Source organism: Sparus aurata, chromosome 15 (genome assembly GCF_900880675.1).
Source record: "Sparus aurata chromosome 15, fSpaAur1.1, whole genome shotgun sequence".
Taxonomy (NCBI): domain Eukaryota; kingdom Metazoa; phylum Chordata; class Actinopteri; order Spariformes; family Sparidae; genus Sparus; species Sparus aurata.
In genome coordinates, this window is record NC_044201.1 from 23,075,142 (window position 1) to 23,090,088 (window position 14,947).

General features: G+C 40.4%; 2 protein-coding genes across 2 annotated transcripts; one reads left to right on the forward strand and one right to left on the reverse strand.

The window, feature by feature from the left end:
- Positions 1-7,693: 7,693 nt before the first annotated feature.
- mzt1 (mitotic spindle organizing protein 1) lies at positions 7,694-9,849 on the reverse strand. The gene is made up of 3 exons (XM_030441791.1): positions 9,517-9,849; positions 9,190-9,335; positions 7,694-8,262 (listed from the first exon to the last, which is right to left on the reverse strand). Exons 1-3 carry the CDS (start codon positions 9,566-9,568, stop codon positions 8,239-8,241), a joined length of 222 nt encoding a protein of 73 aa, XP_030297651.1. The 5' UTR covers positions 9,569-9,849; the 3' UTR covers positions 7,694-8,238.
- bora (bora aurora kinase A activator) lies at positions 9,836-14,763 on the forward strand. Its single transcript, XM_030441790.1, has 12 exons — positions 9,836-9,991; positions 10,258-10,412; positions 10,566-10,672; positions 10,787-10,832; positions 10,940-11,018; positions 11,146-11,190; positions 11,284-11,340; positions 11,439-11,692; positions 12,037-12,199; positions 12,296-12,870; positions 13,020-13,160; positions 14,023-14,763. Exons 2-12 carry the CDS (start codon positions 10,263-10,265, stop codon positions 14,041-14,043), a joined length of 1,638 nt encoding a protein of 545 aa, XP_030297650.1. The 5' UTR covers positions 9,836-9,991; positions 10,258-10,262; the 3' UTR covers positions 14,044-14,763.
- The last annotated feature ends 184 nt before the right edge of the window (positions 14,764-14,947 follow it).

Consider the following 14,947-nt stretch of genomic DNA (forward strand, 5'->3'; position numbering starts at 1 on the left):
CACACTCCCATCATTTACATATGGAGCTCGCAGTCCTTTCAAAGTGGCTTTCACGGAACATTGTGCTGATAATGATCTTGGTCGTGAGGGAGAGAGAGACACAGATCTCCAGAGACCATCTCACCATAAGACAAGGGGGAAGAGGATAAAACTGCGACTGTACTCCAACTCAAAGGACTTTAACACTCTTTTTCCTCACAAGCCCCCCCTCCCCCTCCCCAATAAGCCCTCTTGTGTTTTTTAATTGGCAGAAATTAATCTTTAGGATGTAGATGGTAGATTTACATTCATTAAAAGTCAAGAGAGGAAGCCAGGCTTGATGCTAATCAAATCTGCTTAATTATGCTTAACATGAGTATCTCCAGGGGAAGAGAGAGAGAGGGAGAGAGAGAGAGAGAGAGATAGCTAACTCGAACTTTTTACTTTTTGCCTTTGATAACTCCTGCTGAGTCTGGCCTTTTCCCTGCCAAAAAGAAATGTCACGACTCTCTTTCTCCATCTGTAGAAAATACACCGATAAAGCCATCAGTGTTAAGCAGAGATGATTCATTTCATAAATTCCCACCTTAAAGTGTTTAATAAGTGGTGAAACGCTCGGTTTTTAACCTCCCGGGCCAGTGCTTTGCAACTTTCACAAGGCCTCGTGGCATCCTCTAAAAATAGATTTACAGATTTATACACTGTGAAGCCAGTTAGCCTGCAAATAAGGTGATGTAAACAAGGACCTGATGAGTAATATGTAAGCCGAATAAAAAATGATTATAACATAAATGCTGGGTTTAATTTATCATCCATCCACGGTCTGGTAAGCATCCACAGTGTTAAAGAGAACCCTGTCACCATTAGGTTTGCAGGATGCCCTGCTGGGAAGTGACTTTGTCTCACAACAGGAAGGTCATAGGTTTAATTCCTACAGCAGCTATTGTGCTTAAACTCCCATGAAATAAAAAACAATGAGCCGATACTTGCTGCAAAATCTTTCCACTACTGCGGTATAAAAATACAGGGTACCATACAGAGGGGAAGAAAGAAACAAAGTCTACTTCAACTGTGTGATATTAAAGGGGAACGCCACCAATTTTAAGTCTGTCTATGGGCCTTGAGGGGCACGGCTGCATTTTACCTTGCGAGGCAGCAGGATTCTCAAGAGCACGCGATCTCACAAAGCCGTCTTGCCACGCTACATGCTTGCGGCTGAACCCAGACACCCAGCAATAGTGCCAGGCGTTGACATGGATCTAACATTTTAAATCTGGATACAGATTTGAAGATGACGCCTGACTTCCTGGACATAAAAATGCCAGACTCTTCTGCATTGTGGGGCCCATAGAGCGTGTGCACTAGAGACATCTGCTGACAAAGCTGGCTAACTTTCGGTTTAATGCCCAGCTAACTTGAATACAGCTAAAAAAGATTTAATCATTTGGCTCTTTTGCACTTTCTACATTTAAATGGACAGGACGGCCCAAATTATGGACTCAGTTTATACATATTTAATTGATAGACAGTGATAGACAGATGGTTCAGACAGAGTATTTTGTTTTTTTGGAAAGTGCTGGCCCTTTTCCAAACAGTTTTCTAATGATGACTTTTTCTTTTTGTTCATGGTTTCACTCTGTGGCTCCAGAGGGAGCTGTGTGACAGCTGATAGGTCGCCTCATGTGATGTCACTTGAGGCAGCATCAGTCTGAAAGTGACGCCATCGGGGGTGTGGCTTTAGAAAGAGGTGAGCCGACCAGACCTCTATAGCTCGCCCCACATCCCAGCGTGGGTCTCGCAGCTCAAGACTACATTGGCAGCCACTAGCATACAACACCCGAATCTCAGTTGCATTGTGGGCAATGTGGGTGGCAGGGTTTTTTACAAGGATGAAGATTGCATGGAATTAAATAAGATGATATCTGCTTCTTCTGCAGGGTTCTTTCCCATCATCTTGACCACCTTTGATGGTTCGCCTCTCACTGAATATTTTGAGTTAGTTATTTTTTATTACTTAATTAATTCCCATAATTGCTCCATGACAGGGCGATTCTTTAGTTTTAACCTCATAATGTGCCTTGATGCGTGTGTTTGTATCATGTAAGCTACATTAGATTTTGGTTTGAATGTTCTTGGAGGAAATAGGTGACCTCATTTTAATGTTTAGATCTCAGGTAGACTTACTGATTAAATTAAAGATTCGCAGTCAGATCCCAAGTGAGTCACCCCCCTGGACCAGCGTGTCTGATTCTGGCACCTTTTTTTCCTCCCTTTACTGTCTGAGACAAATAAAAAGCTGCCTTAGAGAAACTAAATCCTGCTACACTTTCCCCTGTTTTAATAATTCATATTTATCTTGCCATGGTGCCATCGTGAGCCAAAGACAAAGATAATGTTCATGTTGTGCCGCTGTTTGAAAGCCAAGCTCTGGTCCTTTCCACATGTCTGTTTTGGCCAGTGAGCAGCAGAAGCATGAGGCAAATGTGTAGGTGGTTAGATCAGCCGATGGAGTGTAAATACCACTCAATCTGTTCTCATTAGAGGAGTAAAAACATACGAATCACTTCGCCTCTATTAAAAATGCCCCAGGGTCCTGGTTAAGTGTCTGAATGTCTGCGTGCGCGAGCGTGTGTGTGTGCGTTTGGTCGTATATGTGGCTGTGTGAGAGAGAAGGAGGGGGTGACAGAATGATGTTTTGGCATTTGTGTTTGCAGAGGGGATCTGAAATGCCACCACCATCAGCGCTACTTAATTCTCAGAAACACACACTTAATCTGAACAGACAATCCGTTCCGACAGCCACTGTTATGATTCAAATCAACTTGGAGTGAAGGGTGTGTGTGTGTGTGTGTGTGTGTGTGTGTGTGTGTGCACTCTTGTGAGTGAGAGAGTATGTCATTGTGTTTTGGTATGTGATTAGGTGTCTGTGTGTGTGTCCTCATCTCCCTGTATTTGTGTGTGTGTGTGTGTGTGTGTGTGTGTGTGTGTGTGTGTGTGTGTATGACCAAGATATCACACATCCATTCCACATTCTCCTATGATAATGTGGATTGATTATGGATATGATAATGAGAGGCCGGCGCGGCGTCGCGACCTTCACAAGGTCTAATTGAAACAAGCGTTGGTCCTCCGAAGCACTTATCAAGTCACACAGCACATCATTAATCACGCAGAATACAAGCTGTCACTGTAACACACATACACACACACACATACACACACACACACACACATTCTCTATTTTTCTGTTTTTCTAACATACACACACACACACACACACAGACACACACACACATGCTCACTCTCCTGTCTTCTTTCTCCCCTTCTCTTACACACACAAACACACACACACACGCACACACGCACACACAATGCAAGCTGTCACTACAATATGCCTGGTATTGTCTTCTTTTAAGGAGAGTGGACAGCTAGTCCACCCTCCATCTCTATTTTCTACACGAAAAAGTTGAAGAACAAACAAGCTGTTGAAGTTAAACCTTTTAAAAAAAACACAAAAAAAACAAAGAAAACTGAAAAAACAAAAGAGAGTGAATGTTAAAACGATTCAACAAATATGAACAGCTGTTCACTTCACCCAAACTCGCCTGGAATTGAATTAGCTTAAGTTGTTTTACTACCTGCTTTTATTAGAAGACAATTTAACAACCAAATGTGATTCCAGTGTCTGATTAAGGCAGCATATGGTGCCTACCTGTTAAACACAACATGTTCGATACCGGCTTAACGCCTCAGTGAGCCACTCGAATAAACTAATAAGCCCAATATCATATTAGTCATTACATAGTCCAACACACAAAATTCCAATCTGATAAAAAGGTGGTTTCATTATCATCATAGGGAAAACACAAGGGAGTTTGCACGCGCTGCGTTGATGCCATCACCAACTTTGTTAATTGTTATTCAATTAACTGCGTTTGTTAATGAAACCAATTAATACTTTAAAACAAGCAGGGAGATATACGATTATTATGCATCTATGCAGAAGACAGCTAATTACAACTGTAAATCAATCAATTCTACATTAATCAGCTTGGAAAATGTCCAAAAACAACAAAGTCACTAAAAGACTTTGGAAGTTTTTTTTTAATTTTTTTTTTACATATTTTGATTGCCATGCCATTATCCCGTCTAATGATTGTTAACGATCCTTTAAAGAGTTTATGATCCAATTTCCTTGCTGTGAATTTAATTGGGATCTAAATAGTATAATCTTACAGTGTAAAACTGTGGCCCTTTATTTAATCAAGGGTGGCGTATTGGTTCAAGCTTTAACAAGGTCACAGAACTCCTCTTAGGGCAAATACAGCCAGCGAGGCTTCACACCGCTGAAGGAAGGGGGGCCTGACAGGCTTGATAAGTTAGAGGAATCAGTCATTTTAGTGCCAGAATACAGACTTATATAAGCATGATCTCTCTGAGATAAACACTGTTCTAGGTTGTCAGTAAATGGGTTTCATAGCATTAAGCATATGCAGCGCTCTACTTAATTAGATGTGTCATTTATGACCAGTGGTAGAACTATTCAGTAAAAGAAGAAATACCAGAGTCACAGTGTAAAATGATCCCTTATGAGTCGAAGATGCGTCTTCATGATGTTACTTAAAGTTGTAGTCTCTATCTCACTTTTGATAGAAGAAGTAATCCAAATTTCCTCCCGCAAATTAAAGCTGCACGGTTCATTAAAGCTGCTCTGTGGAACTTAATGTTCGCGGCTGCTGTTTCTAAACTAACGTTAGCAACTGTCGCTCTCTATTAGCAGAGCGGAGAGAGGACCTGAGACGAGGCGCTCGAGAACATGCGTAATGTCACGTTTTCCTAATGTCCTTTTGACTGTCGTGGACAATCTGACCTGACTCCAACTTAAAGAAATCATCCACAGGCATGTCTAGGCAACCGAGACACACAGGAAGATCTCGTTTTTCACATCACGTTACAATCCACTCACATATGGCCAATAAAAAAGGGATTATACATATTTAATTGCTACAAATTGTTACATACAGCCCCTGTAAAGCTAACTTAGGGGGATTTGGACCTATAGTCTTAAATGTAGCTTGTGGTATCAGGAGTCCTAAGAAAGCTACTGCTGTGTTCTAACTGTGTAGCTCTGACACAAACAGACTAAAGAGGTCAATCGAAGGCTGATATGATAATGGTAGTTTGGAGCTGGATAAAGCCAATAACCAGTTAACTGACTAGTATTATCAGGGGTCAATCACAGGCACATGACCCTCGAGTAAGTCATGGCCAAGACTAGCCAAATTCTAACCATCGTGCTTGCTAGAATAACAGAGACAGCATGCTTTGGTCAGAGTCTAATTCATTACTAATGCCACACTACAGCCAACAACGTTATTGTTCTCATAATTTAGAGACAAATAAAGGTGTCAAATATAAAGTTAATTTTTTAATATAAACCATCTCAGGTACGCAGTGACATTACCTTGACTTTGGGTATGGACCCTCTAAAAGCTGTCCTGTCACCTTTATTTGCTCTGTGGTGTTCCTTGTTTTTTTGTTTTTTTTGCGCTAGAACATTCAGAGCAGTGAAAAACCAAAAGTCAAGTTCCTTGAAGCTGGTTCCGAACCATACTAAGCAATCAAGCAGATACTCTTAATTGCTTTCCCAGTGTGTTTCCAACCCTCGTGGATGTGTTTCCGACACACTCGTCAAATGAGAACAGAATTCAATGTGACTAAGAATTACTAAAAGAAAAAAATCAAGTCTGCCACAAAAGAAAGTTCGTAAAACATAACTCAAGTTTTTTTTTTTTCTTATAATCATCTAACGAGAAGAACTCATCAGGAATAAATTACTTTTGACTAAAAATAATAGCCCTGAAATCATCTTATAATGAGAAATAAAACATGAAATGGACATAAACAAAGCCTTGTCTCTGCAGGGAGACCATTAGACCTACCTGTTTGTGGCTAATGGTAATTAGTAACTAACTGCACACACAAAGAGAGAGAGATCTTTGACTTTTGGTTAAACTCTGCCTCACACAGGGCCAGTTGTTTTTCATGAGACAATATGTGTGTAATTTAGGTTTTGTACAAACATCAACAGACCATCTCTCCTTATGCATAAGGAACTTGTAATCAGTCCAGTCTAATTATTTTTGTAATATCCGACGCAAACACCTGGACCGTAATTGCAGCACACAGATCTTTCACTTTCAAATGAGACTGCCCTCATTTATCAGAAAAAATAAAAAAAATAAAAAAATAATAATCCTCGGCCCGGATAATTATCAGACGTACAAACATAAACACCTTTAGAAGCTCTGATGTGAGGACCTGCTGCAGCCTCTTGAGTTTATCCAGTCATGTGACCTGACCAGTGGCCTAGTTGAACGCCTCTTAGATGTTTATGCATATATGGACGCTAATCTCTCAGTCAGGACTATGGGATTTGTGAATATTTTGTTTTACAGAGATCAAAGTAGCCGGCTAAGATCAGGAGGAACCCTTCAAACACATCAAACAGAGAGCAATGCATCCTGAGTCCCACGCCCACAGTAGCCAATCAAGCCGTGCACAACTCCTTCTCCTTTGTAAGAGAAAAGGATTCTCAATGTGGGTCTCCCTCCAACAACATCTCATGCAGCTCACCCCCCACGGAGGCCAGGAGGTTGTTTCAGGCTGATGGGCTATCAAGGAGAGCCACTGCACCGTATCTGTATGCCTCTCATACTTGGCTAACACGATGCTGGTATTGGGGGGGAACAGAGGAGATACTGTGTTAAGAGATCAAAGCAGCAGTACAGAGATTTAGACTCACAGGCTGTCAGTCAAGATGGCGAGACAAAGCGGGAGAAGACAGAAATGCTTACACACACACACTCTCTCTCCGCGGTGCGCCTGTGAGGGGTGAGGCGTTACTGTCAGATGGCTTAGGGGCTACTCATTTGTAGACATCCACAGCGCTGTGTGAACACCTAAGCTCACACACATTGAGGGACACACACGCGCCGATTCAAAGATACTGATTCGAGAAGCCCCTCGCAGTCGAGAGGTCGCTCCTGGCCTGTATATTGGCCTGTGGAGGAATGTTTCTGTGCTCTCAGCATTTTCCCTCGTCTCGAAGATGAATAGAGCTATTTTACAGACAGTGGAGAAACAACACAATGCTGTGTGTGGTTAGACACATGATGTAGGGGCTTCATTTCTGCTTGATCAAAGACATGCTTTTTTTTTTTGTCAAGTTTGCAATATATCTCAAATACTTTCTTGTGGGGAGAGAATACAGACATAAAGGGTCTAAGATTTCAGTTGAACAGGACATCCTGCTGTAAAGAATGACCCTCGTTAATGTCTTCTCTTTTGTACACGTGGATGTGATCACCCCTGTATGGTATGCGTTTGTATTATTGTGTAATGTTCTACCACAACCTTTGTTCCTTTCACCTAGTGTGACAGGAAAGATCATTTCCTTTGTAAAATCTGAAGCCTGTAGGAATGAAATCACAGGGGAATAATGCTTTGGTGCCTTCTAAACTGGGGTCAGGACAACACAGAAAATGTCAATAAATGGTACAGAATCAGGCAAAATGTGATTTAAAATAAGTGTCTGATAAAATTACAGCATGAAATTGCTCAGAAACATTCGGAAACTTGCAGAGTTTGAACCCACCACCAACTGAACACCTACTGGATACCTCAGATTAAATAAGAATGACACAACACCACCTTGTGGCCGTCGACTGTAACATTTTAATTTAGACTTTGTTCCATCATTGATGGTCAAATGAACACTGAAAATGCAAAAGGATTACGTTGAATGATGCAGGATGCAGACAAAAAATTAAAAGCAAATTCATAACATTGCATACATGTTTCAAAACATCATAAAAAAAACTATTCCTCATGAAAAGTGCAACACAAGTTGACTATCAGAAATAACAAGTATGCTCTTAAATTAAGGCAGGATGTCAATGTTAATACAAACAACAGCAGGAGGAACTTAGATTTGAGGCAGAATGGCTGAGCGTGCCCTCATGTCAGGAGAAGACTTGTGTTCAGGAAGAAGACTGAGGCCGATTCCTCTAATCGGAAACTCAGACACAGCACGGTCAAAGCACAGACCAGGAGCAGTTACAGTCACCAAGGAGACGCAGAGGACAGAGTGCCAACACACAGACCAATCTGATTGGCCGAAGAGCCCATAGGTAGGTACAGATCCAGGAATGGGGCATGATCCCATAGATCCCCCACCGAGGTGATCAGGCGGCAACTTCAGTTAGTGCAGTTTTCAGAAGCCTGAAAGAGAAAATAAATATGATGCAGTGATGCATCATCGTAATAAACTATGTGAGCAATATGCAGTGATTTTCATTGTAATCAAATGACAGATTCTTCTATTGACAGTTGTCTCAGTTAGTCATTGTAATGTTCTTGTCATGACTCACCCAGAAGGTAAGAGCTCCATATCTCAGATATTATCTTGCTTAAGCACAAAATTAGCTATTATTGCTCACCAGTACATATGCTCATAGAAAACATTTGACGTATGGCGACATGAAAGAGTTTGTCAAATTCAACCGTAAAAAAAGTAAGAAATCTGGAGCAATGTGTTGTTGTGAATAGCCAGAATGGAATGTCTTTGTTTTTGGAATAACTGACCAAATACCTTACAAATAAAGATACCTCATGAGATTTGTGCAAAGATCATAAATATCCATTATATATTGATGCTGGAAACAGTCACATCTTAACTTTGTAAAAAATTGTTTTAATTTTGGAAGATATTAAGCTTGCAAATCCAAAAAACGATGCACAGCTGCAGGTATCTCAGCTTTCAGTCAGATAATACAAATAGTTTTTTCAGAGCTGGCTCTCTAAATAAGTGATGATGCTTTTGGTTGACTAATTGATAATCTAACCAACACAAATGTATAGCAATCTCAATAAGCTATCATCTGTAAGTAATTTCTCTAATACAATTACCCATTTTTAACACTTAACAACACAGCGATTACTGCTTCTAAAAGATAAAGGATTTATGCATTTCTCCCTGTTATTAGAGTGTTGGCTTTGACACCACATTAAAAGGTCTGGTAACTTCACTTTGGCATCTGTCATAACAATGAACCGATGATCCTCTGTCATGACTGTTTTCAATTCACTGTCAAAACACTCTCATAACAAACATGATAAAGTTAGATATCTGGGAGCCTGTTTCTGTACCTTGAGTGATTCAGACGCTTTCCGCAGTTCTTTGATAACTGCGGACAACGCTTCTGGGTTGATGCCCTGCTCACACAGTCTCACACATATGGACAGAGACTCCATGTCCAGACCAGTGTTCAGCAACCTGGAGATCTCCAGCAACACTGTTGGAGGACAAATATGACAGGTTAGGTTTGAATAATCTCTAGTGGCAAGAAGAGTGCAAATTTACACGTCCTATGGGATTTCTAAGCAATACGGCTAACTAACAAACAAGCTGAGGGTTTGCAAAAAGGCTGCTCATATGCCACTGAATTAGAAGTTATTTTACAAATATATATTTACCGTCCATTGTCTCCCGGACTGCGTTTAGGTTTGTATTTGCTGCACTTGCCATGGTGAAGACTGAATACAGTTAGCCAAAGCTTGCTAGCAGGCGGCTAACGAATTAAACTTGAGGGAGGTCTCTGACGCGTCACAAGATTTAATTATTGCAGCAGTTCAGCCTGACTTTAAACGTTTATTATTCATCTTAGATATTTTTTTTCAAAAAATGACAGATACACTATATTTAAGGGACAATTATAGAGGCTAAGCTAGCTATCTTGCTATCTCAACTCACTAACAAACGGGAGGCGGAAGTGACGACATTTCTAATTGATTGGTTCCCCACAACTTCCGGCAGCGTTTCTATTGGCTAACGGGCTCTGTGGGCGAAATTGAAATAAACGTTTGAACCCTGTCGCTGCTGATTGTTTGCTAACTCCTCAATGAAGATTGTTTTTAGCTGTGTGGTCGAAGTCCTGGCTTGTTAACAGTTGTAAGTACCAAAAACAAAACGTGTATTGCTTATCTTTTAATGTGCCTTTCATTTTTTAAGTAAAGTTAAATAACCAAGGCAGGAGCAAACGTCTAACGTAACGCTGTTGCCACAGTCCTTCTAGTTGAAGGCTAGTAACGTTAACTGCTATAGAAACGGGAAGTAATGTAGCTAACATTCTAACTAAAACCTTGATTGACCGTGTTTGTGGGCTCCTCCTTTCTCATTTTCCTTTCTTTTACGCTGACTGTTGTATTTGTTGTCAGGTAAGATGGGGGACCGTGTCGAGATACAGATCACTCCTGAGACTCCAGGCAGACCTTCCATTAGAAACCCCTTTGAAAGTCCAAATGACTACCACCACCTCCGTGAAGCATTAGTGCCAAGCCCATCTGTCTTCAAGTCCATGCATTGTAAAGCTGTAAGTATTCGCTTTACATTATTTACCTCAAATATTTTAGATCTGCTATGATGTGACACATCTCTTTTTGCCAATATCAAATTACTGTACAATCTCCACAGGTTTGGGTGTATGTGGTCTTTAATTCACTTTCTCATGTGATCTCTCCTGCAGACTCCTCCCAAGTTTAACTGGTCTATTGATGAAATGGCCAGTCTTCTTCCAGTGCACATAGACCAAGAGGAAATCCAGCGACAGTCTTTTTACCTCAGCCAGACAAGGTATGTTAGAAAACACAGTCATCACAGTAGATGTAGGTAATAGGACTTAACTTGTACCATAATGATGTGATGGCAGGAAGTGACAAAACTTCTTTTCTACAAAAAAAAATCTAGGATGGATTCTGACATTGAGGAAAAGCGTCAGAATGCTATTGAGCAGGTATGGGATTGAAATTAATTCAAGAATGTATAATGATAGGGAAGTTCATTTATTGATGTTTTCAGATTCATTTTCTAATTTTTAATTTTTTTTGTCTCCCAATAAAGTTTTTTACCAAAGGAACCATTGTGCCTTCCCCCTGGGCGTCTCAAGACATCCGTAAAGGCCCTCAGATCAATATGAAAAGTACGTTGTCCTATTGTTAATGTTACTTTTTAACCTTTCCTCCATGTATTTGCCTTTTTGAATTTAATGTTGTACTGTTTTTGTACATTTTCCTTATCATGTTACTGTAATGTCTTTGCTTTTGTAGGTTGTATGTCTGCCATGATTGAAGAGAAGCCTGAAAAAATATCAGGTTGGTGTTGTTCTTTGAGTCAAAATGTTTCCCACCTCTTCTTCTTCTTTCCTTCACTATCTACTAACTTGTTTTTGATCTCTTGTTCTACAGTTGCTTGTCAGACAACTCTTTCGCTGCCTTTGGCATTTGATTTGGAAAAAGTATTGGGTAAGAATTAAGAAACTTTATAAATGTGAGCACAATCAAACCACAGAGCCTGTTATCGACCAAATCACCATGACCGTCTATTTCTTCCTTCTCCTCAGGAGAATATTACCGCCAGGAGGAAGCATGTGATGGCGTGCAGGAGAGTCTCAGTTCCTCCTCCTTAAGACGAAAGCTCTTTCTCGATGGTCAGGGAAGTTACAGCGGCTCTGACAGCTCCAGCCCGCCAAGCCCCGAGAGAAGCCACACCAGGCAGGAGATTCCTTCTCTAAGCCGAGGAGAAGGAGTTGAAGTAGTAGCGTCTATTTTTGCCTCCCCTTTGTCCTGTGGCATGTCAGTTCAGACTCCCTCTACGGTGAGTAAACTGTAGGATGCAAATAATTATTATTTTGCAAAACATGTGGTACTCTCATCTGTATGGATATATCTGAATCTTTAATTTAGATATTCTCAAATTTGCTTTTGTGATATTTTCTCCTTTGGAATATGTCAATAAATTCTCCTTACTAAATTAGCAACAGATTTATTTATAATCACAAAGGTTAAATTGGAGTGAAAATGAATCTAATCCTTCTGTTAACTGACCAATCTTTGTGGCAAATTTGGGTAATACTAAAAAGCAGTAACAGAAATTAGTTTGTAAGTTTAATGAACACTTACACTGTTAAACAAAATGTATTTGCATTGTCTTTATGACAGGGTCAGTTCTCGTCCAGTCCCATCCAGCATGGCTGTTTCCGGGACTGCAGCCTTGGCAGCATCACCAGTCCGCTGTTCCCTGATAGGTCGTCTCCTGCTGGCCTCATCTCCCCAACAATCTCTCCTATTGTTGCATATGCAGCACACACACCAACAGGCTCAGGTAGACTCTTTGTTTTGAAGATTAAAAGGTTTTTAAAAATAAGAAATTAACAACGCTTCTCTTTAAACTGATTCTGAATCTGTGTCCTATCTTCAGCTGAGAGGAAGCAGCCGAGCAACTTGACTCCAAACAATGTACCCCTGGACGTAGATGTCGCTTCATGCAATGAAAGCCCATTTGTTGAGGGTTGTTCCCCCATTCGTAGCTGCTCCCCACACCAGCTCCACTGCCACAATGAGCCCAGGTCCAGGCCCCGGCCCAGAGTCCGCTGCCGGGCCTCCCCTCCCCTTATCTCCCCGATACTCAACCCTAAGCTCCAAGACAATCAGGAGGCTGAGGAGAAACTCGTCTGCTCCTCTTCCTCGTCCTCCTCTTCTTCTTCTTCTTCTTTTTCTCTCCCGCTCATGGAGCTAGATCCATCCTCGCCCATGGCACGTGACAATCATCCCTCTGATACTGAGAGTGCTAGCCTGGATCCTATGGAACCTGTGAAAATGGATGAGGACAAGGGGATAGAAGGGAGCTTGGAGGATGAAGAGGAGGAAGGTGGAGGACCTTTGGGGCAGCTGACCAGCTCTCGTATGGGCAACGTGTCGGCAACAGAGAGCTCCCACATGTTTTTGTCTCTTCTGGCAGAGGGAAGCAGCATACGCTATGATTCCAGCATGCAGGTTAGTGTGAGGAAAAGCTAAGTGCATCATTCTTTTTGTATTTAACTGCATATTTAACTTATTCTTTTGTGAATTCATCTTGTTACTCATATAATCCTATTGATGCTTGTTTAATGAAATATTTATAATGACTTTTTGCTTGTGCTCAGGTGGACAGTGGGTACAACACTACCTCAGCAGGCACTGCCAGTCTAATAGATGGCCTCACCTCAGACTATCTCTGTAAAGAGTCCTTTAGTCCAAACATGGCAGAAGAGGCCTTCCAAGTGACACGACACGCCAAAGTAAAGGTACTGTCTTAATTACAAAGACAGGGTTGTGGGTGTGGGAGTTTAGGCCTTTAAATCTTATACACTATTAGCACTCAATTGCAATACGCAGTGACAAAGCCAATTTGGCCACCACCTAAGCCAAATGAATGTAAAACCAATGTGGAGAGCATTAAAATGATGGTTGTGCTGGTGGACTTCTTTACAAGTTTTATCCTTGAAATGTTTTGGGTGTTGATTATTTATTATCTGCTTTAGCTTTTCCAAACTTTTGTATACAAACATGGTAACAATTGCAGTCTAATACAGCATTTTTTTTTTTTTATAAAACTGAAACATATTAATCTTTTCTCAGAAAAAGACCCTCAAACACCAGAGTTGGAATGTAATGAAGTACAAATATTTTGCTACTGTACTAAAGTCGATTTTGATCTATACTTGACGAGTCATTTTCTTACTTGTACTCCCTACATTTTTAAAATGAATATCTGTACTTTCTACTCAAAAAACAGCTTTGTTACTTTAGTTTTATTTTGCGTCTTTGCAAGGGCGCCTTACCAAGATCACAAGGCTGATTTTAGCCCATTACTGTACATCACGCAAGGCAGACATCGCGAGACGCAACAATGTAAAAGACATAACAAGATGTCAGCAGAGAGAGATGGAGACTTGAAGTCCAATCAGTACCTGTACTTCTACTTGATTAAAGAATGTGTGTACTTTTGCAACCTCTGTCAATGTCTCTTCGAATATGTGTACCTAAGCCTGCCACAAATCTAGGGAAAAACCTGAACAGTACTAACAGTATTAAAGTATTGTGCATGCTGTAAGGCTTTACTGGGTACTTTTTCATCCTACTAAAAGTATGTTTCTTGTTTTCCAGGCATTTCATCCTCACCACTGAGCCATCTGCAATAAAAGGGACGCCTCTTCCAGTGGAAGCTAAAGATGATTATTTTTGCAATCAAATACAACAAAGTTTACACTAAGTTTGAAGCATTTATTGTGAATGGATATGGTAAGGGTGGTTGTTTGAGGGGAATTGAGGTGTTTCACGAGTGGTTATTAGATTTCTTTTAGGTTGAAAAGTTCACATTGCCTGAGAGGAAGCAAGTGCTTTTAACATGGCATGTTTTATTACAAGGTTACAAGGGAGAAGATAAATCCATAGCTTATCTGAGTCCTACTGTAAGATACTGTAATTATAAGTCAACAGTTCTTTTGGGCCCAGTATACTGATGCGATAAGGAGGATGGAAAAAAAATCTGCATCACATTTGCACAACAGCAACCTCCTTCAATGCTGTATCGATGCGGAAGCCATCATTTAAACTTTTAATCGGTGCTGACATTATCAACCTTTCAGATCCTGACTCAGATGCAACAGATTTGTACTGTATTTATGTTTTTAGAAAAGTGTTTATCATGATGTTTTTCTATTAATTGACAAGTAAGAACTGTTAAAATTCAGGTTACCTGTGGATGTTATTTGTTATATTTATGCCTGAATAACACACTGAATATTGCCACTAGCAAATTAAATGCTGATTGAGCCAATTGTTTATTATTTTTGATATACTTACAAGCATGGGCTGGATCGTCGCATTAAATTAACTTGAATTCTTTGTCTGGCTTGAGAAGATGTCTTTTATTTGGAGTTGGGCGTTTTATTTTTTAGCACTGAGAATTATGACCAAATAAATTAATTTCAGTGTGTTAAAACATGAACTTAAGTTTTCTCCACTTTATTAGTTTTCATGATTGAGAAAATGTACAGGGGACCAAACCTTTTTAGTCTTAGAAGTAGGA

Excerpts from the sequence above, each read along its gene's own strand:
- mzt1 (XM_030441791.1), bottom strand. The coding sequence starts at position 9,568 with ATGGCAAGTGCAGCAAATACAAACCTAAACGCAGTCCGGGAGACAATG. Across the intron at positions 9,336-9,516 it reads AGTCCGGGAGACAATGGACG|TGTTGCTGGAGATCTCCAGG; the intron begins GTAAATATATAT and ends GTCCTCCAACAG. Across the intron at positions 8,263-9,189 it reads AAGCGTCTGAATCACTCAAG|GCTTCTGAAAACTGCACTAA; the intron begins GTACAGAAACAG and ends TTTCTCTTTCAG.
- bora (XM_030441790.1), top strand. The coding sequence starts at position 10,263 with ATGGGGGACCGTGTCGAGATACAGATCACTCCTGAGACTCCAGGCAGA. Across the intron at positions 11,191-11,283 it reads GAAGCCTGAAAAAATATCAG|TTGCTTGTCAGACAACTCTT; the intron begins GTTGGTGTTGTT and ends CTTGTTCTACAG. Across the intron at positions 12,871-13,019 it reads GCTATGATTCCAGCATGCAG|GTGGACAGTGGGTACAACAC; the intron begins GTTAGTGTGAGG and ends GCTTGTGCTCAG.